General features: G+C 46.0%; 1 protein-coding gene and 1 long non-coding RNA gene across 2 annotated transcripts; one reads left to right on the top strand and one right to left on the bottom strand.

Moving 5' to 3' along the window:
- The first annotated feature begins 810 nt into the window (after nucleotides 1-810).
- SCP2D1-AS1 (SCP2D1 antisense RNA 1) lies at nucleotides 811-21,826 on the top strand. The gene is made up of 3 exons (XR_008516826.2): nucleotides 811-995; nucleotides 5,697-5,779; nucleotides 21,062-21,826. It is a non-coding gene; the product is annotated as an SCP2D1 antisense RNA 1 (long non-coding RNA).
- On the bottom strand, nucleotides 16,800-17,502 carry SCP2D1 (SCP2 sterol binding domain containing 1). The gene has a single exon (XM_002830002.4). The coding sequence runs from the start codon at nucleotides 17,360-17,362 to the stop codon at nucleotides 16,892-16,894; it is 471 nt and encodes a 156-aa protein (XP_002830048.3). The 5' UTR covers nucleotides 17,363-17,502; the 3' UTR covers nucleotides 16,800-16,891.
- Nucleotides 21,827-25,600: the final 3,774 nt, after the last annotated feature.

The raw sequence follows: 25,600 nt of genomic DNA, 5'->3' as shown, positions 1-25,600 counted from the left end.
TAAATGTAAAGCCCTTTCAAATAAGTTGAAAATAAAATTCTAAAGAAAGCAGGATGCCATAGTTTTCCATTGCAATGTTAGTTCTTCCTCAGTGAGACATAAAATAAAGGTGCATTTAGGATTAGGTTGAGTTAAAGGTCCCAAATCTAATCTCCTGCTTCAATCTCAGTGCCCAATAAAACGAGCCAGCGACAGGCAGAAAGCGGAGCCCCACTGAGTTTGTAGTCAAAGTCCCCACCTTGCTTTGGGGCACGTTCCTCTTCCTCCCCTCTTCAATGAAAAACCGCTTCCCTCAGACATCAAGTGCTACTGCATTCCTGGCCCAGATCAGTTATCAGGAAGTCTTGTTCTTTTCTTCTCTTTCGGGACAAGTGACATAGAAGGCTCACTTTGGAGAACATGCCTTCTGGGTGGAGGGGGTGTTGTATTTCCTCTTTTTCTTTTTGAGACGGAGTCTCGCTCTGTGGCCCAGGCTGGAGTGCGGTGGCGCGATCTCAAGCTCACTGCAAGCTCCGCCTCCTGGGTTCACGCCATTCTCCTGCCTCAGCCTCCGGAGTAGCTGGGACTACAGGCGCCTGCCACCGCGCCCGGCTAATTTTTTGTGTTTTTAGTAGAGACAGGGTTTCACCGTGTTAGCCAGGATGATCTTGATCTCCTGACCTCGTGATCCGCCCGCCTCAGCCTCCCAAAATGCTGGGATTACAGGCGTGAGCCACTGCGCCCGGCCGGGGTGTTGTATTTTAACAGTGGGAAAGGAAGGGCCCTCCTGAGGTGAGATTTCAGGCACTGGCCGTTGGAACAGACAAGGGAGAGGGTTCTCACCCCCCACTCCTTGAAGTCTGGCCATTTGGGTGGGAGAGGCTGGAGCAGCCAGTGAGGACACTCAGCATAGTGTGGGCAACCAGACAGGATGGATTTGAATTTATAAAGAACCTGCCTTCCTTCCTTCATGTTCCAAGCAAATGTTCCAGGTATTTAAGCCACATGCTGGGGAGGTAAGTTAGATAAGTTTCATTCTGGAGAGATAGGTAGATGGGACACAAATCTGGAAACTACCCATCAACAGTAGAACAGATAAATAAATTGTGGTATGTTCATAAAATAACATATGATACAACTAAGAGGATGAATGAGCCAAAAGATGTGCAACAAATGCGTGAGTGTTACAGAGACAGTGTGGAACCGAGGAATCCAGACACAAAATCAGAGTGCATGATTTTGTTTATGGGAACAGCAAAGACTGGGGAAACTAAACAATGTTATTTTTAAGTCAGAATTGTGGTTTCCCTGGGTTGGGGGACTAAGTAGGGACAAGAAAGAGGAGAAGGGACATCTGGGGTGCTGGAAGGGATTCTGTTTCTGGATCTGGAAGTTGGTTTATGAAAATACGGGTGCCTGTAGTTTATGAAACTTCATCAAGATGAACACAGGATGCGTGCACCTTCTGCGTTTATGGGTGTTATTTGTCAAGTGTGTTAAAAGGAAGATCCTTCCTGTGGATCGTATGGGACAAAAAAAGGAAGATCCTTCCCTTCAGGTTGCAGAGATGGGGAAGAAACCCAAACAGGCTGGCTACAGGATCTGAGGGAGGAGACTACATTAATTTTTTAGCTTCCACTTTTATCAGCCTGCTCAAAGCAATGCCCCAAACAAATTATATATTCTATGTCCCTGCAACTTCATGAAATAGGGATCTGCACACAAAAAAAGTGTTCCCCTGAGAGCTCCAGGAAATGGGTTTCGCACACATCAATCAAGACTGCAAAAGGGGCTAGGCACGGTGGCTCATGCCTGTAATCCCAGCACTTTGGGAGGCCAAAGCAGGCGGATCACTGAGGCCAGGAGCTCGAGACTAGCCTGGCCAACATGGCGAAACCCGTCTCTACTAAAAATACAAAAATTAGCCAGGTGTGGTGGTGGGTGCCTGTAATTCCAACTCGGGAGGCTGAGGCAGGAGAATTGCTTGAACCTGGGAGGCGGAGGTGGCAGTGAGCCAAGATCACGCCATTGCACTCCAGGCTGGGCAACAGGGCAAAAAAAAAAAAAAAATCTCCACTTCCTTATTAAAGGAAGATTTGAAAGCATTCACACACACACACACACACACAAACATACACACACACACAAACACACACACACACACAAACAGCCTCTAACGGCCATAATTTGTAGCCTAGGCTGAACCACAGCACTGTTTCAGTCATCCCATCTGCCCATTTTTTGGCCTCCGAGCTCTACCCAGCCAGAATTCACCCTATGAGCCCCATTGAGCAGTAAGCAGTTATTTACTCCATCAATATTGACTGAGCACCTGCCACCATCCAGGCCCTGTGCTAGGTGTTTAATCTGGCAGCAATCATAGGAGGCAGGGAACACGATCCCCATTTTTACAGATGAAAAAGCTGAGATTCAGGGACATCAGAGCACTTATCCAAGGTTACAACCAGGTGGCAAGTGGGGGAGCTACAATTCACCCCATGCACCATTCCTTGCTAGAAACTGTAGCCTTGATTTTCCAGTTATCTAATACTGCATAATGAGCCACCCCAAAACAGTGGCATAAAACCGGAATGATGATTTGCTCATGGATCTGGGGGTTAACTGGGCTCCACTGGGCAGTTCTTGCTCAGGGACTCCCATGTGTTTGCAGAGACATGCAGTGTCTGCGGCCCTCTCCAGAGATTCCTCGCTGGGAATCCAGGCATCCCCGAGCATCTCTGTCTGGTCTCCCCACATGGGGACCTTGGGGTGTCAGAACTTCTCACGAGGGGCAGAAGTCTGCAAGAAACCAGCAGAAGCCTAGAAAGTCATGCAGTATCACCTCTGCCACATTGTGTTCATCGAGGCAGCCACAATGGCCCACCCCAGCTCAGAGGGAGGGGACCTGGATCCCACCTCTTGATGGGAGGAGTAACAAAGAATTTGCAAATGTTTAAAACCACCACAACTGATAAGTTTGTCAGAGTGGGTATTGACCACGATGACTGTCTTCACATTTCCACTCTCTTCCTTCACTTCTGATGTGCATTTTAATGCTGTACTTCCTGCTTCTGAGTTTGGCCATGTCTCTTGCTCTGGCCTGTGGGATGTTAGCCCAATGATGTGTTTCCCCTCTGCCATCACCATGGGGAAAATGTGCCCGGACCATGCCACGGGTCTAAAGGGGAGTGTCTCAGTTCATTTTCTGTTGCTTATAACAGAATATCTGAAACAGGGTAATTTATAAGAAGTGAAATGTATGTCTTACAGTTCTGGAGGCTGGGAAGTCCAAGGTTCAGGGGTCACATCTGGTGAAATCCTTCTTGCCAGTGGGGACTCTCTGAAGAGTCTTGAGACCGTGCAGGACATTACGTGGCGAGGGAACTGAGCACGCTAGCTCGGGCCTCTCTTCCTCTGCTTATAAAGCCACCAGTTCCACTTCTACAAAAACCCATCAATTCATTAATTCTTAACCCATGAATGAGTTAATCTATTTGTAAAGAGAAGAGCCTTCATGACCCAATCACCTCTTAAAGGCCCCACCTCTCAATACTGCCACATTGGGGATTGAGTATCCAACACATGAAATTTGAGGGACACATTCAAACCATAGCACGGAGGGAAAGGAGATAAGAGACTGGAGGGGCAGGGCCCAGCCAGCCTGAATTAGCAGATCCTCAGTCAGACCGCAGGTCCATGAGTATAATTCAGTGCTGTGCCTTAGCACAACTTATTGCAGAGTTTTGAGATAGCTTGTGACTCAGTGTTGTTGTGGCTCTAAGTAATTTGGACACTGCCACTCAAAAAAGACATTGGAATCTAACTTCAGAGAAAATATTGGGAGATATGAGAAAACTTATAACTAATCATATGTCACAGAGTTGTTCAAGATGAAGAAAATATAAACAGGAGACAATTTAAGATACCGGCCAAGCTGGTCAGTGACATCTCAGAAAGTTTTTCAAGGTTCTGTGCCTATGCACCCCACCAAATGGACTTCTCCAAAGAGACTCCCACCAAAGCCATAACCAAGTCCTGCCCAGAGCTGTCTGCCTTGAACAACTCATTAATTCAGCTCATTATGATGCTTGATTGACAGGGCATGTTTGATGTGCATGTGTGTGCAAGTGTGTGTTGAGCTTTATGTGTTATGTGGGTGTGAAAATGGGAGAGCATCTCTGAATGATTCTTTGTAATAAAGAAAAATGGAAATTCATTGTACACTGGTCAGTCATCTTGAACTCCAATACTAGCTATTTCTTTAAAATAAAAAAGGAAAGAAATTTTATTTTCTCTTTACTAAATAAATTTTCCTTGGAAAAATTATTGCCTCTACATTCTTGGTTCATTTATGCCACCCCATTTCTTATGGGGCCTCCCCTTACCACGACCCCAGTTTTATCCCCAACAAACAATGGGAAGTAACTCAATCAATGAGAAGAGGCTGGAATCAGAGACAGAGAGCTTTCAAGCTTGAAGGAATGTGAGAGTACACCTAATCCAACCCACCTGATTCCCTGAGAGGCGGGGGCTTGAACCAAGAAAGGGCAAGTAGCCTCCTGGTGACCACACAGCAAGGCTAAGAACCAGCTTGAAGTAGAGTTCAGGCCTCTTTCAAGAGCTTCCCTGGAAAACTGGTGAAGCCAACCAAAGCACAGTAACCATGGTTTTGCGTCATTCAGTTTTTCTTCTCTGGATTTGAGTTCATTCATCTCTAAAACGCATGCCCTGGATTAAATGAGTTTCAAAGCCCTGTCTAGCTCTTTGATTTTTTTTTTTTTTTTTTTTTTTTTTAAGTAATTTAAAGAGAAGGTCAGGAACACTAGATCTCTCTCAACAAGACACCTGGAACCAAGCAGACCCATTTCCAAACCTCAGCTCCACCATGACCTTGTGCTGTTATGCAAGTCACTTAACTTCTCTTCCCCTAAGTGACCCAGTAGGTAGAGAAAGTACCTACTGTGGCCACACACAATTCAAAGGCACTGAGGGATTTTTTTTCCAACATAATTTGCTATATGGCAGTTTTATTTATTAGAGAGATACTTTCCTGAAGACCTCATGTAAATCCCAGCTCACTGAAGTCCAGACCAACCTTTCCATAGTAACAACACAAAGCGTGATGGGTCTCCCTTTTACCAGCTGAGAGCGGCCCCATCTTGGACAAGTTTCAACAAAGCTCACAAACAAGTCTATCTTAAGGCCCTTGAAATTCTGAGATTCCCAACTCTCTTTAATCTCTTGGTATTCTATTTCATATTTGGGTTGTAAAGTGAGACTTTATTTTTATTTTAAACTATTTCAGAATCATATAATTCAAATTTACATAAAAATAACCACAATTATGTACAATAATGTTTCAAAATACACATCAAACTAGTCATTGTGAAGAAACGCCCAGAACTTGGTTAATCTATCTTGCACTTGATTTATGGTTTAGCATAGTTTTATTTTTTAGATTTTTAATTACATGGTTTGGAAGTAGGGGGAAGCACCACCACCTTTCTAAGGCCAAAACCTCAGCAGGTTTTCATCCTCCCAGTGGAAATGGAGCTAATTTCAGAAGTAGTGGTGACAAGAAATAAGATGATACTTGTTAAGCCCTGAATGCAATGCCAGGAACATAGACAAATGTGCCCAAAACACCACCTTTTATTGTTATCGCTGAGCTAACTTTCCTTTTCTTCATTAACTTTTAAATACTGATCTGTTTTTAGGATTATAAATATCCAAGGGAAACAGAGACCATCTGGAGTTATCCCTACATTGTGGAGGGGTCCCACAAGAGCCCATTGGAGAGGTAAGGATGGCATTGTGGATCTGGGCACCATGTTCTCTCATCTTCCAAACCACTTCCCATGGCGCCACACCACCAGCCCACCCAAGCACACCATCCCCTGTCCACATATGTGTGGCCTTGGGATAACCTTAGACTTGGAATAAAAGGCGGCGCCACTGGGAAATGCAAGTGGTGGCTTTCCTTCTTCCCTCGGCCATTTCTCCGTTTGAGTCTGTTTAAGGACCTATTAGGCTGTGGCTTAGACAGACACTGAGATGAAGCCCTCAATTTCATGGAGCTGGGTTTGGGTTTAGGTCCTTGTTCACTGTCCCTTCATTGATGTCATAGAGCCACCTCCATCTTCATGGTCATCATCAGGGCTTGGAGGAGTCTGGGGTTACAATTTTCAAGATGGGGAGAAAACCTAAATCTTTCTGGCAACTCCAGCCTTAAGGGTGCCATTGCCCACCCCAACTTTCTTTTCCAGAATAAAATAAGGCCAGCATGGAGTCCACACCATAGCAGGTGGTTCCAGGTCTCAGATCATGTAAGGATGACTACCAGAGTTCTGGCTTCAGTCTACAAAGCTGGGCCCCAGGCTCCAACCTTCTGCCACTGACCCCCATTCTCCATCTTCACTGGTCTTGTTCTGTTCCTGGAACTCACCGTGCTCTGTGAGCCACAGGGCATTTGCACATGATGTTTCTTCTGCCTGGAACAGCCTCATCTCTGCCCTATCTCAGGGACCTCTCACTCATTCCTCTGATCTTGTTCCTCAGGAAGTCTGTCCTAAGCCCCTACCAAGTCTATGAAGAGCCCCTCAGCTTTCCCTCCTGAGCCCTCACTGTGTGTGTAGCAAGGCACCACACTGGGAGTTCCCTGAGGATCGGAGGTGTATTACTCCATTCTCACGCTGCTAGAAAGAACTGCCTGAGACTGAGTAATCTAAAAAGGAAAGAGGTTTAATTGACTCACAGTTTCACAGGGCTGGCAAGGCCTCAGGAAACAAAACAATGGCAGAAGGGACAGTAAACATGTCCATCTTCACATGGCAGCACGAAGGAGAAGAACGAGAGCCGAGTGAAGGAGGAAGCCCCTTACAAAACCATCAGATCTCATGAGAACTTACTCACTATCATGAGAACAGCATGGGCGAACCCACCCTCACGATTCAGTTACCTCTCACGAGGTCCCTCCCACCACACGTGGGGATTATGGGAACTACAATTCAAGATGAGATTTGGGTGGGGACACAGGCAAACCATATCAGGAGGTGTCCATTTTGCTCAGCCTTGCATCCTGTATTCTCAGCACAGGGCCGAGAAGGTATATTAGGTAGTAGTTGCTTGGTAATTATCACAGAATGAATGAATAAAGGAATGCTTATGGGCTCAAAACATCAATGGGTTTTCCCTTTTCCTCATGCAAAGAGCAGAATTCCAAAAAAAGAGGATGGCCAAAACAAGGGTACTGTCCCTGGACTGCCTTCTCAACTCCATACTTCTGAAGCTCCCCGGAAGCCCTTCTGAATCCCACCCCTAACCGCACTCTGGAGGCACCCCTGTAAAGGCCTGATGTTTTTATGGCATCTCAAGGCTTCAGAGGAGACCCCACACCAGGCCCTGCCCACAGTAGGCTCCAGTCCTGCTTTGCAGGCCTCGGGGGGCTCCAGTGAGAAACTTGCCCAGCTGAAAAGCTATGGAGCCCCTTTGCCTAAAAACTATGCTTAGTACTTGGGGACGGGATCAGTCGTCCACAAGCCTCAGCATCATGCAATATGCCCAGGTAACAAATCTGCACATCTGAATCTAAAATAAAAGTTGATTTTTTTTTTTCCAAAAAAGAAAAAACTCGCTTCAGCTTTGCTCTTTTCTTTATTGATGAGGAGTAAGAGAAAGCACAGACTCCACTCCCTGCCAGTTGAGATCCCCACCAATACTAGCAGTTCTCCAGGAACAAGCATGAAACCCTCCAGAAAAACCCACCATTACCCCACTTCATCTCCTCAGGCTACAAAACAACAGCAAAGGCGCTTTGAGACAGAGCACTTTCTGATTAGTCCTTTAAGAAAAAACCTTTCCTCAGCAGGAAATGACGCTCCAGAGACTGCTGGACAGAAATATAGAAAGAGCTATAATCCAACTGCCCCGGAGTGAGCCATGCAGTCCCTCAACACAGCATGTTCCTCAGTTCCTCAGGCCCCCCCAGTCTCTGTGGCCACTCCAGGACCCCCCACCAAGAGCCTGCGGGAACACCTCCCAGGGCCCCTTTCCAGCCCATTCCAGGGCTGCCTGCAGATCTCATCCTGCGCTTTGGGAGCCTTCAGCTGTTTCCAAGAGTTAACTAAACATCAATTTAATTACATTGCTGGGCTATATAAATATTATGCTCTACAAAATGGTACCAAGCAGATATTTTTAGGAGGTCACAGATGTTTCTTGTGATTAGCCTAGTTACAGGTCTGGAAGAATCTTTTTTCCTTCAAAGAAAAGTCAATGAGGATTCTCAGCTGTTATCTGCGGGTAGTTCCCAACATGGTTAAGCGCTGCGCATGTTAATGGCACACCTGGGAGACTTCCTTTTTGTCTCCTCTGCCCTGTGGCTGTCAGTTTCCCTCTGAAACCCAGCAAGTGGGGCCCAAAGTCTAGGATCATGGAGGAGGTCAGAGGCCAGTGAACCAGACACCAAATCCCAGCAAGGCCTGTTCCTCTACCTCTGGACTTGCCCTGCCTCTCCATTCATGCCACAAACATTTATAAAGCACCAGCTGTGTGCAAAACACCACACTGTAGCTGCCACTGCAAACTGGGATAAGACACTAACTAATATTAAGTGGCAAAATGAGACTTCTGTTCCCATAGATATACAAGAGGGCTCACAGCAACGCTATTTAAAATCACCCTAAACTGGAAACAATCAAATACAATGGAACACCACTCAGCAATAAAACAAACAAGCAGTAACTGTGCACAACAGTGTGGATGGATCTCAGACACAGAATTCTGAATGGAAGGCACCAGACACAGCAGAGTGTGCACTGCATGGTCCCATTTATATAAAGCACAAAAGTAGGCAAAACTAAAGTCTATGGCATTAGAGTCAAAATAGTGGTTATCCTGGAGGCAATAGTAACTAGAAGGGGGTGTGAGTGAGGATTCCTGGGGTGCCAGTCATGCCCTATTTCTTGAGCCAGATGTTGTGTTGGTTACACGGGTGTATTCCCTTTGGGGAAGTTTGTTAGCTGCACACTTAGAATGTGTAGACTTCTTCATATGTATGTTATTCTTCAATTTTAAAAATGCATTAAAAAATAAGTAAATAGGCCGGGTGCGGTGGCTCACGCCTATAATCCCAGCACTTTGGGAGGCAAGGCGGGTAGATCACCTGAAGTCAGGAGTTCGGGACCACCCTGGCCAACATGGCAAAACCCAGTCTCTACTAAAAATACAAAAATTATCTGGGTGTGGTGGTGCACACCTGTAGTCCTTTAGAAGGCTGAGGCAGGAGAATCGCTTGAACCCTGGAGGGAGAGGTGGCAGTGAGTCCAGATTGTGCCACTGCACTCCAGCCTGGGTGACAGAGCAAGACTCTATCTCAAAATAAAATAAAAATAAATAAAACAATAAAGTAAATAAAAGCAACTTGCCCAATGAGGCAAGATCCAGCCCCAGGCAGTCTGCTTCCAGAGTTCGAGTTCTAACTGCCTTGTCCTGGTGCCCCTTCAAATGCAAGCGCTGCTGGAGATCGCCAGGACTCAGCACTTGCTCTGATCCTTCTCTGGACCTCATCTTCAGAGTCTGCTGCACCTGACTTCCAACTGCTGGAGGGCTTTCTCTCAAATGCCCAGACCCAGGGAATCAAAAACCCCTGTCCCAGGAGCAGCCCTGTATTAGTCAGGGTTCTCTTAGAGGGACAGAACTAATAGGATATGTATATATATATACATATCCTATTAGTTTACTAAGTATCCTAGGAGTTTACTAAGTATTAACTTACATGATTACAAGGTCCCACAATAGGCTGTCTGCAAGCTGCAAAGCAAGGATAGCCAGTCCCAGTCCCAAAACTGAAGAACCTGGAGTCTGATGTTCGAGGGCAGGAAGCATCCAACACGGGAGAAAGATGTAGCCTGGGAGGCTAGGCCTGTCCCTCCTTTTCACGTTTTTCTGTCTGCTTTATATTCGATGGAAGCTGATTAGATTATTCTCACCAGATGAAGAGTGGATCTGCCTTCCCCAGCCCACTGACTCAAATGTTAATCTCTTTTAGCAACACCCACACAGACACACCCAGGATTAATACTTTGTATCCCTCAATCCAATCAAGTTGACGCTCAGTATTTATCATCACAAGCCCTCAACCAAAGACTGATGGGGATTAGTTTAAAAATTCTGCAACTCCCTCTTTCCTTGGGCTGGACAATGCTGAGGGGTGTTCTATCCTGTCTCCCTGAACTGCTCTGTGGGGTTGAGCCCCTCAACAATGACCTGCTCAATAATATGCCCTGTATCACCTTCCTTCCCTCCCTGTCCCACTGCCCCACTCCCGAGGGGATATTTCCTGGAATCACCACACAAATCCACAGCTGGCAGTTGCATCTTTGCCCCAGGGCCTGCCACTAGAGTGTGAAGTTCAAGAAGCCCCTTCTCAGAGAGGCCTTCCCTGGCCACCCAGGCCCCCGAAGCCACATTCCCTTCCTTTCTCAAGTGTCTTCTCTGGTTATTTGTTTGCTGTCTATTGCTTGTCTCCCCACAACCCACCCACAACCCCCATCTGGAAATACAAGCTCCAGGAGAAAAGAAACCTCAGCTTGCTTGCCACCAACTCCTCAAACCAGGAGTGATTTCCAGAATGTTTCACAACCATATGGCAAAGGAAAAAAAACCCATCAGAACGGGTTACTGAAAACCAGAATGGTGTTTGACCAATCGGAACCAATTCTGGCCTCATATATCCCAGCTTACTATCAGCCCTGCCAAAAGTAATTAACTCCTAAGACATCATGAGTGCTCAAAAAATATTTTTTAGGCAAATAGATTAATTGCTCAGTCAGTGAGTGAACAGAAGAAACTGGCAAGTTACAGCTAAAAATCCAAGATCTTCCCTAACTTAAAACCTCCAGAATAAAAACCTTGCCCTCTTTGGTGGTGCTGTCCTGGAACTTGTGCCAAAACACATGTGAACAGATCCACCCATAGGAGCTGAGACAGTCCTACTTCCCTGTTTCTTGTTTGGAGAATGGAAAAAATTACCTGCAAAATCGTGAGGTCCCTAAGAGTTGCCCTAGGATCCAGAATCTCAGTCTGGTCTCCATGCAGCCAGGCGCACCTCACTGAGACTCCCACAGGGGCCGTGAGCCATTTGCTCCATCCTTCCTAGGGCACAGTGCACATCTAACCCTGTTCAGAGAGAAAAGAGGTGGGATCTCTGGGGGAAAACTGGGAATGTCCCAGATAAGCCAGGGCATTTGTGTGGCCCACATAGGACCACACCTATACAAAGGCAGAACACAGAGCTGGAAAAAGGAGAGGTATACAAATTGTGGGAGAGAAAGACAACAGCTCAATCAGGGCAGTTTCCTGGAGGATGACCTTGAGAACATGCATGGAATGTAGATGGTGGAGGCAGGGGAGTTGGTAGGATTATGGCCTCCAAGAAGATCCTACACCTCAGTCTTCAGGACTGTGGCTAGGATGAGATATCACAACCATGAATACATTATTTGTCTTAGTGTGGGCTCTATCACAAAGTATCATAGACAGGCGGCTTAAACAACAGACTTTTATTTCTTATCATTGGAAGCTGGTAAGTCCAAGATCAGGGTGCCAGTCTGGTGAAGGCCCTCTTCCTGGTGTACAGATGTTCACCTACTTGCTACATCCTCATTGGCAGAGAGAATAAGAAAGAGAGAGGGGGGAATGGAGAGAGAGAGAGAGAGAGAAACAGAGAAAGAAAGAAAGAAAGAAAGAAAGAAAGAAAGAAAGAAAGAAAGAAAGAAAGAAAGAAAGAAAGAAAGAAAGAAAGAAAGAAAGAAAGAAAGAAAGAAAGAAAGGAAGGAAGGAAAGAAAGGAGAGAGAGAGAAAGAGAGAAAGAAAGAAAGAAAAGAAAGAAAGAAAGGAGAGAGAGAAAGAGAGAAAGAAAAGAAAGAAAGAAAGAAAGAAAAGAAGGAAAGAAAGAAAGAGAAAGAAAGAAAGAAAGAAAGAAAGAAAGAAAGAAAAAGAGAGAGAGAACGAGCACTCTGGTCTCTTCCTCTTATAAAAACACTGATATGGTTTGGTTCTGTGTTCTCACCAAATCTCATGTCAAACTGGAATCCCCAGTGTTGGAGGTGGGGCCAGGTGGGAGGTGATTGTGTCATGGGAGTGGCTCCTTCACAAATGGCTTAGCGCCATCCCCTTGGTGCTGTTGTTTTGATGGAGCTCTCACAAGATCTGGTTGTTTTAAAGTGTGTAGAACCTCCCCTGCCCAATCCTTGCTCCTTCTTTGGCCATGTGAAGTGCTACTCCCCCTTTACCTTCTGCCATGATTGTAAGTTTCCTGAGACCTCCTCAGAAGCCGAGCAGATGGCAGCATCATGCTTCCTATACAGCCTGAAGAACCATGAGCCAATTAAACCTCTTTCTTTATAAATTACCCAGCCTCAGATTTTTCATATAGCAATGTGACAACAGACTAATACAGACACTAATCTTATCATGGGGGAACCACTCTTGTGACCTCATCTAACCCAAATTACTTCCCAAAGGCACCACCTCCAAATACCATCACATTGGGGTTCAAGGTTTTGACATATGAATCTGGGGTGACACATTCACTTCACAGCATTACTTCTCATGGCAGAAGGAATTTTGCAGACATAATTAAGATTACTAATAAATTCACGTTAAGATAGGGAGCTTACTATGAATTATGAGTGGCCCAGTATAATCACATGAGTCCTTTCATGAAGAGGCAGAAGATAAAGACAGAAGAATTCAGAGAGATTCAAAGCCTGAGAAGGGCTCGACACACCGTTGCTGGCTTTGCAGACGGAGGAGCCATGTGGCCAGCCTCAAGTTGCTGAGAGCATTCCCAGCTGATAGGAAACAGTCCTATCACCACAAGAAGGTGAATTCTGCCACAACCTGAATGTGCTTGGAGAAGATTCTCCCCTCAAGCCCCCAGAGAAGAGCCCAGAGTGGCCAACACCTTAAGGTCAGCCATGGGAGCTGAGACGACAGCCCAGCCTGCCTGGACTTCTGGCTTCCAGAAGCTATGAGTTAATGAATGGGTGTTGTTTTAAGCCACTTAATGTGTGGTAATCTGACACTGACAGGCAAAGAGTAAGACCATGTATGGTAGGGAGCCACGGTCGTGAGCACAAATATCCACAGGGGCCCTGCAAGGCTGGCCCAGCCCAAGGAAACTGCAGCCACCAACACTCAGCCTCGGAGCCAGGGAGGCCGAGCGGGGAGGAGTGGGGCCTGGGTCTGTCTGGAGAGCCCATCCGCTCCACACCCGCAGCCGTTGCCTGGCAGGATACAGGCTCAGTGTATCCAAATGACCCAATTTTTAAAGAGAATACAGAAATCCAATTTTTTATATACAATGTCCTAATTCAAACTTTACTAACACTATGTTGGCCCACCTTGTGTAGACCAAACAAAACACAGATGTGTGTTTTGAGCCACTTGTGACCTTCTAGGGCACCAGCCGAGTGTAGAAGAAAAAGCAGGAAAGTCCCTAGAGGCAGTGGGGAGCCAGCCTAAGTGCCTGCCCTTCCTCTTACCCAGCGGAGAAAGGGACTCACATGCACGGGAAGCCCACTTCCAGCCAGGGGCTCTGTTGGGCCGCCCGAATGAGGGCTCCCCAGCAATCCACTGTCACGAGGGCTCCTGGTCCCGTTTGCAGATGAGGAAGCTTGGGCAAGAGGCGGTTCAGTACCCACCTGTGGTCAGGCAGGTGTAAAATGGTGATGCTGGGCTCAAAATTCCGCTTCTGGTTCCAGAATCTGAGTCCCAGCAGCTTCACGTGGTATCCAGCATCGAACGTTTTCTTGAGATTGAGAGGGGTTTGCGGTCACGTTTCTGAGGCCTGGGCTTCCCAATCCTCGCTTGTTGACCACCTTTCTCTCCCTACTCCAGGCTCCGGACCCTCCATCTCTCCAGCCCCTGCCCCATGGCTGCCCTTCCTCAAAGCCCCTTCCTCACCCCTTGCATCCCAGCCTCTCCGATTCCATTCTTGCTGCTTGCTTGTAGCTCAGGCTCTCGCTTTCCCAGTTCCAAATTCTTGAGAAAGGAATCGAGTTAGCTCAGGTCATTTTTTTTGTCCCAAGTCAGAATAGGTCATAGGTCAGATGCCAGCCCAGGCATGAGCCTGCATAACCCCTCTGCCCACTCTCCTGTCTCTAAGCAAGCCCCATTTCAGGGCCAAATGATTAACACATGGTATGAGCAGGACTCCCAGGTAGCAGGGGCTTAGGTGAGCCATTTCCCTTAAAAAGGAATGTGGCACAGCTGGGCACAATGGCTCACACCTGTAATCCCAGCACTTTGGGAGGCTGAGGTGGGCAGATCAGCTGAGGTCAGGAGTTCAAGACCAGCCTGGTCAACATGGTGAAACCCTGTCTCTACTAAAAATACAAAAATTAGCTAGGCATGGTGGCAGGGGCCTGGAAGCTGAGGCAGGAGAATTGCTTGAACCTGGGAGGCGGAGGTTACAGCAAGCGGATATCGTTCCATTGCACTCCAGCCTGGGGGACAAGAGTGAGGCTTCGTCACAAAAAGAAAAAAGAAAAAAGGAATGTGGCACAATGGCACCCCAAACACCTGCCAGCCCCATGCCTGACACTGAAACATGGTTGAATGGGAGTGGCCTGGGCCGGTGGAGCTGAGTGCTCACAACAGAGCTCAGAATCCATTGGAAGCCTCTGAGACATTCACAGGCTGGGGGCACTGACAGGGACAAGATGCAGATCACCCCTATAATGACGCACATGAGAGAAGAAGCCAGGATGTGCACTAAGTCCGTGCCCATCCCCTTAGCAATATCTAACTGTGGAGTAGAGCACTCTCAGGACAAATGGTCTCTTCCTTTCCCACAGACAGGATGATATTTTGAAAGCAACAAGTTCTCACTCTGCCTTTCTCTAATATGAAATGGAGGAAGTCCTCTGCAGAGCCATCCAAATAGTCAGGAGCTGAACACTAGACCAAGATGAGGTGAGAGGGCTCATCTCTCTGAGAGAAGGGGAGAATTGCTGATCCTTCCTCTTCAGGAACACAGCCACACAAAAGCCTTATTTCTAAGGGAGGGTGGCAGGTTCTTAAAAACAACCTGATTAGCTTGTATGACACATAATAAACTGCATGTGTTTATATTGCAGTGCACAAGGTGATGCTTTGACTTGGGAAAACATCACCACAATTAAGATAATGAATATACCCACTACCCCCAAGTGTCCTCATGACATTTGTCATAATCCCCCCATCCTTCCTCATTTTTCTATGCTCCTGTCTCTTGGCAACCACTGCCTTTTTTTCTTCTGTCACTACGTTTACGTTTTCTAGTATTTAATATAAATCGAATCATATAGTATGTGCTCAGTCTTCTCTGGCTTCTTTCACTCAGCATAATTATTTTGCCATTTATCCACATTGTTGTTTGCGTGTATGCCAATCATTTCTTCCTTTTCATGGCTAGGTAATATTCCATGGTATGACACCGCACAATTTGTCCACCCATTCACCTGTTGATGAACATGTGGCTTGTTTCCAGTTTAGGACTACTCCCAACACAGCTGCCATGAACATTCACAGGCATGCGAGTGTTTCTTTTATGCTTGTACATATGCTTTCTTTTCTCTTAACAAAATACCCAAGAACAGAATGGTGGGATTATTTGGTAGGCGTGTATTTGAGCATGGCAGTTGTGATGAAACTTCCACCCAGGTTTCAGAGTGTCCACACTGTGCAGGTGTTTGAGCATGGCAGTTGTGATGAAACTTTCCTCTAGGTTTCAGAGTGTCCACACTGTGTATATTTAGCCCACAAGTTAAAGGTACACACAAACCACATGTGAACCAAGAACACACACACCCTCATCCACAAGGAGTTTGCATCAGCTGCATCAGACTTCATCCTATCCTCCCAGACAGCATGTGAAGGGAGCTTCCGGAAGGGAAATCTCCCAGGCTGCCCTCTGATTTTGTAAAATGTTCAATGCACAAGCTCCTGACAGCATGGATACTTTATAAATGGCTCACAGAGGGCTGTGGGGTCTGTCTCTGGGAGATCCTTTAATTAATGGCACCATCTCATTGGCCTAGAATAGAATAGTTACAGTCAATACTGAGAGCTTTGGCATGAAGTGAAGCAGAGCTGGAATTCTCTAAGGGTGGTGCCATCAGCATCCCCTGGGAACTTGTTAGAAACGTGCATTCTCTCCAGCCCAGATTTCCTGAGTAGAAGCTCTGAGATGGAGCCCAGCAATCCAGACTTTAACCAACCTTTCCGGTGATTCTGATGCATGCTCCAGTTAGAACCACTGGCCTAGAACACCTCCCAAGCCCTCCAAGTTTCTTGGAATTGAAACCATCAGAAATTATAATACACCAACAGCACCACCCCCTCTATTGCCTGGGTTCCACCCACAGACCTGTGGCCCAATTCCCTTAGCACCCCACAGTCTTATAGTAAAGTTTCCTCATGGAATCAAGTTACCATGCAGAATGCACACCTGCGCAATGATGGTTATCACTTCTTTCCCCAAAACATCAAACTTTTTTAGAAAAGGAAAAATGTCTCAAGAACACAATCATTGGGGTATTTAATTCCAATGATCATAATCACCCATTTCTTTACACGTGGCTCTTACCCTGGCATAAATGGAGCATAAAGGGCATAAATTGAGCTAAAAAAAAAAAAAAAGAAAGAAAAGAAAAAGACAAAGATTCTAATTGATGCACTACAACACTTTTTACTGCTTCAGAACCCTCCCTGAAAATTTACCCATCAGCAGGAAAATCAATTAAACTTGAATAGGAAGAATTTGAGTAAAAATATTGAATACTTTTTACTTTAATCTTCAGATTAAGCATGATTTCCACTCGACATTATCATCGAAGAGAAGTTCTTCCTTGGTATTTTTGCATGCTTAAAATTTAGCCCAGTCTTTGAAAACCCTTTCCAGCTTCTGGCTAAGCAGAACCTTGCCACTCACTTTGAACTTGCCGGCAAGGAAAGCCTTCTGCGGGTTCATTTTGCCCAAAACCAGCTCCATAAAGACGGACTCTGGGATTGTAAAGACAGTGTCTGCTGGGAGCCTGGCAGGTCCCGGATACATGTCCCCAGAACCATTCTTCAGATCAATGGTCCACCGCAAAATGGTTTTCCCATCTTTGGTGATGTCCAGCTGAAAGACGGCATTGACTTTCTTGACCAGTTGAGCTCCCACTTCCCTGATGTGAAGCCTAATGTCCTCAAACACTGGGAAGCTCTCAAATTCTGACAGCTCTAGAGGATGCGGCATGGCAGGTTCTGGAACTGAACCCAGAATCTCGAACTGGCCCGCCAGAGGTCCATCCTCTCCTTTGATCTTGGGTTGATGGTCACTTCTCTTCCACATCTTCCTGTGCTAGTCCCCTGGACCTTGCCATCTGGTCTGTGAGCAGCTGTGACCAGATTAATACCCACAGGTCAGATTGTGACATCAAAGGTAAGGCCAAGTGGGGACTGAAGCTGGTGTGTGTGCTACAGTCTTATTGGCCAAACAAATGCTAACGTGTGACCTCAGATAAGGGTTCAGACAGGCCATTGTGAGGCAGATCCACACACATACACCCCTCCCAAACCAATCAGGGATGTTGGTCCTGCAAGCCCAAAAGGTCTGCAGGCTGCAATGGGGATAAGGGAAACTGGCCCCAAAAGCTTCTTTAGTGACATGAGCTCTGTCTTTCCAATGCAGACATCTCCTCAGTGAAACCCTACGTGAGACAGAAGTTATTCTTATTCCTCTAAAACTGGGTAATACTTAAGTCCCATTAAGTGGGTAATACTTAAGGTAGTACTACAGATCCTGGCGCTGAATTTGGCTTTATCTGGCTGCTGGTAGAAAGGGAAATGCTTTTAGGCCAGAGTAATTGATTGGAGAAGGAATCAGTCCAGGGGCCTGCATCAGAAACTTTCCGGAAGCACAGTGAGACACACACAGAGAGATTAAATGTCCCTAAGATCAGCAGATGCTGCCAGTCTCCTCTGATAATTACACATAATAGCATAGCCCTTACTCTGGGCCAAGGTGCAGAGTTCTAAGTACTACACATGTATTAACACATTTAACTCTCATTACAACCCTCTATGATAGGAACTTTTTTTTTTTTTTTGAGACAAGGTCTTGCTCTGTCACCCAGGCTGGAGTACAGTGGCGTGATCTCTGCTCACTGCAGCCTCCGCCTCCTGGGCTCATTTGATCCTCCCACCTCAGTCTCCCAAGTAGCTGGGGATACAGGCGTGCGCCACCACACCTGGCTAATTTTTGTATTTTTTGTAGAAACGGGGTTTCACCATGTTGCCCAGGTTGGTCTCAAACTCCTGGGCTAAAGTGATCCACCTACCTCGGCCTCCCAGATAGGTACTCTTTTTATCCCCATTTTACAAATAAGGAAATTGAGGGGAGAAATGAAGTAACTTGCCCAATATCACACAGTTAGTAAGTAGTGTAGCCAGATTTGAAGAGAGGCAGAATGACTCCAAAGTCCACCTGTTTATTTCTTTACCTTTTATTCTGAAATAATTTCAGCCTTATAAAAAGTTTGCAAAAATAGTACCTGTTTAACCTGCTCCCAGCTTTCCCCAAAACTAACATCTTATGTAACCACAGTACAGTGATCTAATCTGAGAAATTCACATTGGTTCATGACTTCTAACTAATCTACAGACCATATGAGACCATATCCATTTGGTCTCAGGTCTCCCTAGTGCCTTGCAGTCTGGGGCAGCTCTTCGGTCTTTGTCTATCGTTACTTTGACACTTGAATACTGGCCAGTTATTCCCAAAAATGTCCCTCCTTTGAGTACTGCCTGATATTTTCTCCTGGTTAGGTGGAGGTTATGCATTTGGGACAAGGATACCACAGAGGTGACCTGTGCTCTTCCCACTGCGCCATAGCAGGCATCCATGATGTTATCTCCCATTTCTGCCGATGTTGTCCTTGATCACTTGGTTAAAGTGGCTCCTTCAGGCTCCTGCACTACAGAGTTACTGTTTTTCCCTCTGTGATTAGTATCTTTGGGGGAGGTGCCTTGAGACCTTGCAAACGCCCTGTTTTGCATCATTTTCTGGCCCACTCTTGTTGCATCCATCCATGGCCCATTCCTGCAGCAATCAGTGTGATGTAGGCCCAGCAGTCATTTTCTATGCTTCTTACTCCCTTGAGATTTAATAACTGGAATTCTGCTCTAAGGAGAAGTGCCCTCTTCTCTCCCATTTCTTTATTTGTTCAATTATTTATTTATCTCAGCATGGACTTGTGGGTATTTGTTTATTCTGTGGGTCATAATCTACTATTATCATTGTTTATTTCCTTGCTAAATTGTCCCAGATTTGGCCATAGGGAGCTTCATCAAGTTGGAGCCTGTATCCTTTCCTACATCAAACTGCTCTTATGTGTAAGCAAAGCTCTGTTATATGGAGTTGCTGGAAACTTTGTTCTTTCTGGGAATGATGCAGAAGAATGAAAAAGGCTTCAAAGTACATTTGCAAAGATGGATGAGCTGCTGTTATCAACGTTGAGCAGCTAAACAAAGCCCAGTGTCTTCCAAAACCATGTTCTTGCCATGAGGTCACCAGGTATGGACAACATCAGCACAGAGATTTTAAAATGAGGAGGGCAGGAATTCCCCAGCAAGTTCACTATAAGCAGCCAACAAAGAACTGAGCCCCACCACTGCCCGTATCTCATTTTCCTCAAGGACAGCGTTCTCCCATCTAAATTATTCAGGCAGGTCCCCAATGGGGCTGTCATTCTCCTGCCACAGTGTGTCCAAGGGGAACGCAGTTCCACAGCTCATACATAAGAAATCCAAAACATGCCAGGACTCAAGGGAGCACTTCCCCAACGACATTGTTTAGAATTGTCCTCCAATAGAAATAATAAAAGTAGAGACAATGTCTAGTCAGTTTTGTTATTTAAATTCTCAACAGACACCGCTGCCTTGTTACCTGCACCATGGCAGGCTGCTTCTCATACCTTGACTGCCACCCCATTGGCATCTGGAAAACACGCACCCTGCAACTGGACACAATCTTCCTCAGCCCTGTTGAGATTCTTTCCCCTTCGGTTGCCATTCAGACCCAAAAATCTGGTCCCGGCAGATTTGTAGCTTTTTGTTTCTGAATTCTTCAAATGCTTTAAAGGAATGTGAGAGGCAGGGAGATCTGTTCCCTAAGAAATACAATTAAATTAAAATTTAAAAATAAAAAATTGCAAAACCATTTTATTAAACAGGATGCTTTTAGCTTCAAGTAACAACCACTACCATAAAAACTGATAATGGTTCAATTCAGTGGTCCCAAAATGGGGTCCCCAGGCCAGTGGCATCAACTCCACCTAGGGATTCATTAGAAATGCAATGCACATTCTCAGGCCCCATGCCAGATCTGCTGAATCAAAAACTCTGGGGATGGGACCCTGCTGTATTAATCAGGGTTCTCCAAAGAAAAAGAACCAATATGATATATAGAGAGAGAGAGATGAAAGGAGTTATTATAGGAACTGGGTCACATGGTTTCGAAGGTCAAGAAGTCCCACATGCAAACAAGGGACACAGCCAGGGGGTGTAATTCATTCCAGGTCCAAAGGCCTGGACTGGGGGGCGGCAGGGGTTGGTGTAAGTCCTGGACCAGGACCCCAGATGTCCAAAGGCAGGAGAAGATCCACATCTCAGGCCTGGCAGAGAGGCTGAGTTCCACCTTCCCCTGACTTTTTGTCCCATTAAGACCCTCAATAGATGGGATGATGCCTCCCACATTGGGGAGGGCCATCTGCCTTACTCAGTCCACCAATTCAAATGCTGTCCCCTCCTTCTAGAAATGCTTCCATGGACATTCTCTGAAATAATGTTTTACCTCTGGTCTGGGGATCCCATGGCCCAGTCAAGTTGACACATAAAGTGAACCATCATGCCAGCAACTGGGGTTATAACAGGCCATCCAAGCTCTGAAAATTGGGTTTTTCCACCATGGCTCAGAGAGGTCAGCCAAGACCTCTGTGCTGTGTCCACTCTTGCATTCTACCGTCCTCAATGTGTTGCCTTTTGTCCCCAGCTTGTCACTTCATGGCTGCTGAGCTGCCATGGCTCCTTCCATCACATCCTCACAAGACAGCAGCCCAAGCCAAAGGGACCAAAAAGGCCTCTCCTTGGACTTATTGCTTACCAGAAAGAAAAGGTCCCAAGGCCTCCACTGGTCTCATTGGCAAGGACTGAATCACATGTCCGTCAAGATTCACACCCCTGAGCAGGGCTCCCCGTCCCTTGGACAGAATTGGAGTTGGGGCACCAGGAAAGAAAAGGGTGTTACACAGCAACAAGTGCCCACCACAGGTACCCACAGCTTCTTCCATTGCTCCTCGGAAGGCAACAAGGGGAAACCCCATCATTTTAGAGAGCTTTGTTATCATTACATTTCAATAACAAAAGGTCATTTCCCTTTTTTGCCAACCTCCTCATTGGGAACAAAATGTGGCTGGGGGCTTTCTTTCTGAAGTTTACAAATCCATCTCCCACCTGCCAACCCAGCACCTGGGCAGGTGTATTCACTCACAGTTGTCAGGCTGGCAGATGGGTCAAACAGAATGGGGGAATGGGATTAAGAAGTGTCACCCACCCCCATCCCCTGAATGGGAACAAATCTATGTCACCGAGTTTACCCTTGCTCTGAGGGCCTCAGACAAGGTGCCTGCACCTGGTTATCAGATGCAGTGAGAGGAGAAGGAAAGGACTTTCACCTTTTACTTAATGTATTCTGCTTTGTTTGTAATGAGTGTGCACTCTCGCCATGGTTTTTTAATTGAATACAATTTTTCCAACATCTTATTCTTAAAATTTTTAGGCATATTTTGCAAAGTTGAAAGACTTCTACAGTGAACACTCAAATATTCACCAATATTCTATCATTGCATTATATTACACTTGTTGGAAGCTCTCCATCTTATTTTTATCTTATTTTTATGTTTCAAAGTAAATTACAAGTATCAGTAGCCCCCAAACACTTGAGCATGCAAAGCATTTACTACAGTTCAATATTTCTTTAGTTTTTAATGTAAAATTTACACACAAAGAAATGCACAAATCTTAAGTGTACATTTGCTGAGAGCTGACCAATGCACACACCTGAATATAACACATTTTAGTACTAAGGAGCTGAACGCCACATGGCCCACAGCCCCCAGTTGCCTTGAGCATGGAGCCGTCTACAGTGTGTGCAGAAGCATGAACAAGCAGGAGCTGGGGTTTCTTCTTCACTCGTCAGGTGGAAGGCTGCTTCCTGGCAGCATGGGGCTGTCACCATGAGTCCCCCGGAGGAAGGTCTGAAAGTGTCTCTACCAAAGACCCAAAGACCAGAGGCATAAACCAGGATTTCCACATTGAGAAGACATCATAGCTTCTGAGCCTCGACACAGATGGGAAATCAACTTTTATGAACACCTCTGAAGGCTAAAATCTTTGTTCTGTGGGCCATCTGGTTTCCAGTAGGACCATCACCCACTTCCCTGGCCCCTGCTGAGTCCAGTCACATTTTTAACAATGCTGAGCCCTGGCCTGGGTCCCAGAAATACTCACAGGATTGATGGTTCAATTGAGGGTTGGTAAGTACCAATCCTGCCCAACATAATGAGCTGGAGCCTGCATGGGATACAGAGAAGGGCAGATATATGATCCCTGCTCCCAGAAACTCAGAACATGAGCAAGAGAGATGCATACAAGTTTAAAAATCCAACTATGAGAAGAGATTGATAATAACTGCTTAGGGAAGAAGACAATGAGGTAGCATGTCAGGATCCCCATTCTGCGCACCCAACAGGCAGCAGCCTCTTGTCTGAAACTTACATCATTTCCTGGAATCTTGTTTGTCTGCCCCCAGACAGAGAACCTGAGATATGAATTCAAAGTAGCTTATTTGTGAGATGAAGTTGGGGGAATGGAGAAGTGAGATGGAGAAGGGAAACCAGCCAGTAGAGGGTGTGTACTCAAGAGGTTACCCTGGGCTTTGGGAGGCCAAGGCGGGCAGATCACGAGGTCAGGAGATCGAGACCATCCTGGCTAACACGGTGAAACTCCGTCTCTACTAAAAATACAAAAAAAAAAAATTAGCTGGGCACGATGGTGGGTGCCTGTAGTCCCAGCTACTCGGGAGGCTGAGGCAGGAGAATGGCGTAAACCTGGGAGGCGGAGGTTGCAGTGAGCTGAGATTGCACCACTGCACTTCAGCCTGGGCAACAGAGCAAGACTCCGTCTCAAAAAAAAAAAAAAAAAAGAAGTTACCCTGGGCCACTGGAGTTTAATCCTGCAGGAAAACTCTAGGAAACTCATGTAAGACAAGTTAACCCCACTCCCATGAGGGACAGGGAAGCTGGGACTTACCCACCCACTCCATCAGCCACTGCTCCCAAGACATTAATTCCAGCATGCATAGATGGGAACAAGGCAGGTGTCAATGGCCAGAGAAAGCCCTGGGGCAAGTGCAGCCAGCTGGGAGCCAGGCTGTAGGCACCACTGTGTTGGGGACAGGGTATGGGTGGGGCATCACTAATGCCTGCCGTACCCAGGGATCACCAAAATCTGCTTTGGGATGGCATTTCTCTGGCCCCATTATGTCAGAAAATAAATGGACTCAAACAGCATATAGCAGGAAGACATAAAAGACTACACACCGTTTGCTTCCATTTATATGAAGTTCTAGAAGAAGCAAACTAATCTATAATGACAGAAGGCAGAAGGTAGATTCATGGTTGCCTGGGACTGAGGGTTGGGGGACTTTCAGGGACTTTCTAGAATAACAGGAATGTCCTGTAGCTTGACTGCAGTAGTTACACAGGGTACACACTTGTTAACCCACCTCCCAACTGTACACTTGAGACTTGTGCATTTTACTGTGTATAAAATTAAAAATTTAAATTCTAAAATTTTAAAAACAGCTCAAATAAATAAGTAAACTGGGTAACTATCTAGTCCTTTCAAACTTTGGGAAAGGACTTCTGGACTGAGCCTCCACTTGGGAGGCTCTCCAAAGTAGTTTTCCAAAGTACCATTTTGTATTCCCACAAGAAAATGCATGAGGAGTCTAGTTGCTCTGTGTCAGGGACTGAATATTTGTGTCCTCCCAAAACTCAAATATTAAATCCTAATCCCCAACATCATGGTATTAGGAGGTGGGGACTTTGGGAGGCAATTAAATTGGGTAGGCTATGATAGGATTAAGATGGGATAAGAAAAGAGGAGGCCAGGCACAGTGCTTCACACCTATAATACCAGCATATTGGGTAGCCAAGGTGGAGGATCACTTGTGTCCAGGAGTTTGAGACCAGCCTGGGCAACATAGTGGAACTTCATCTCTACAAAATAAAAAAGAGAGAGAGAGAGAAGAAGAAGAAAAAAGAAGGAGGAGGAGGAGGAAGAAGAACAGAGAAGAGAGAAGAAGAGGAAGAGAGCCCCCCTGCCCATCCTGAACATGCTCTAAGCAAGAAGATGGCCATCTACCAGCCAGGAAGGAGGCCTTCAGGAGACACTGAATGTGTGGGCACAGTGATCTTGGACTTCCTGGCCTCCAGAATTGTGAGAAATAAATTTCAGTCATCTAAGCCATCTAGTTTATAATATTTTATTACAGCAGCTCAGCCTAAGACACTCTACACACTTGTCAGCGCTTGGTTGTTTGGTTGGTTGTTCCACCATTCATCTTCGTCTGTTTTGTGTTGCTATGAAGGAATATCTGAGGCTGGGTAATTTATGGAAAAAAAGAGGTTTATTTGGCTTATGGTTCTGCAGACTGTACAAGAAGCATCTGCTTCTGGTGAGGGCCTCAGGCCCCTTCCATTCATGGCAGAAGGCAAAGGGGAACCAGTGTGTACAGAGATCACATGGTTGCAGCAAGGCGGGGGAAGGTGCCAGCCTGTTTGTAACAACCAGCTTTCTCAGGAATTAACAGAGCAATAACTCACTCGTCTCATCCCCGAAAAGGGAAGGCATTAATCTCTTTATGAGGTTATCCTCTCTTCATGAAGATCCATCCCCATGACTCAGCCCCCTCTCATTGGGCCCCACCTCTAACACTGGATATCAGATTTCAACATGAGATGTGGAGGAAACACACATTCCAACTACAGCATCATTCTATACGTATGCATATATGTATGCAGCCCACATATCTTTGAGTTCTAAGACAGTGACAGCAGCAACAGGAAAGCTGTTCAGAGGCAGTGGTGAACAATTTTTTTATATTTGATATGGCTTCAGGAAATGGCATGTATTACTGTGGGTGAGGCTCTTATCTAAGTAGAATTTCACCTCTTACTCTGTTGATGCAAAGACTGTGATAGGTCGAATTACGGGTCTTAATCCATCACACCTGTAGTAGGATTATTCATCCATAACCTTTCCATGACTTCACTGCAAGTGGAGCAAAATTCCCCACCCTTGTGAAGGTGGCTGTTTCTGTGGGGTTTGCTTTGGCCAGTGGGATGTTATCGGACATGATGTGAGCAGAGGCTTGAAATGTCCTTGCGCAGTGGGGCTTTCATGATTGTGCTCTGCCATGGCCATGACAAGATCATGCCCTAGGGAGCTGCTGGTCCAGGAAGGATGA

Source organism: Pongo abelii, chromosome 21 (assembly GCF_028885655.2).
Source record: "Pongo abelii isolate AG06213 chromosome 21, NHGRI_mPonAbe1-v2.0_pri, whole genome shotgun sequence".
Taxonomy (NCBI): Eukaryota; Metazoa; Chordata; class Mammalia; order Primates; family Hominidae; genus Pongo; species Pongo abelii.
This window is presented reverse-complemented; position numbering and strand designations above follow the sequence as displayed.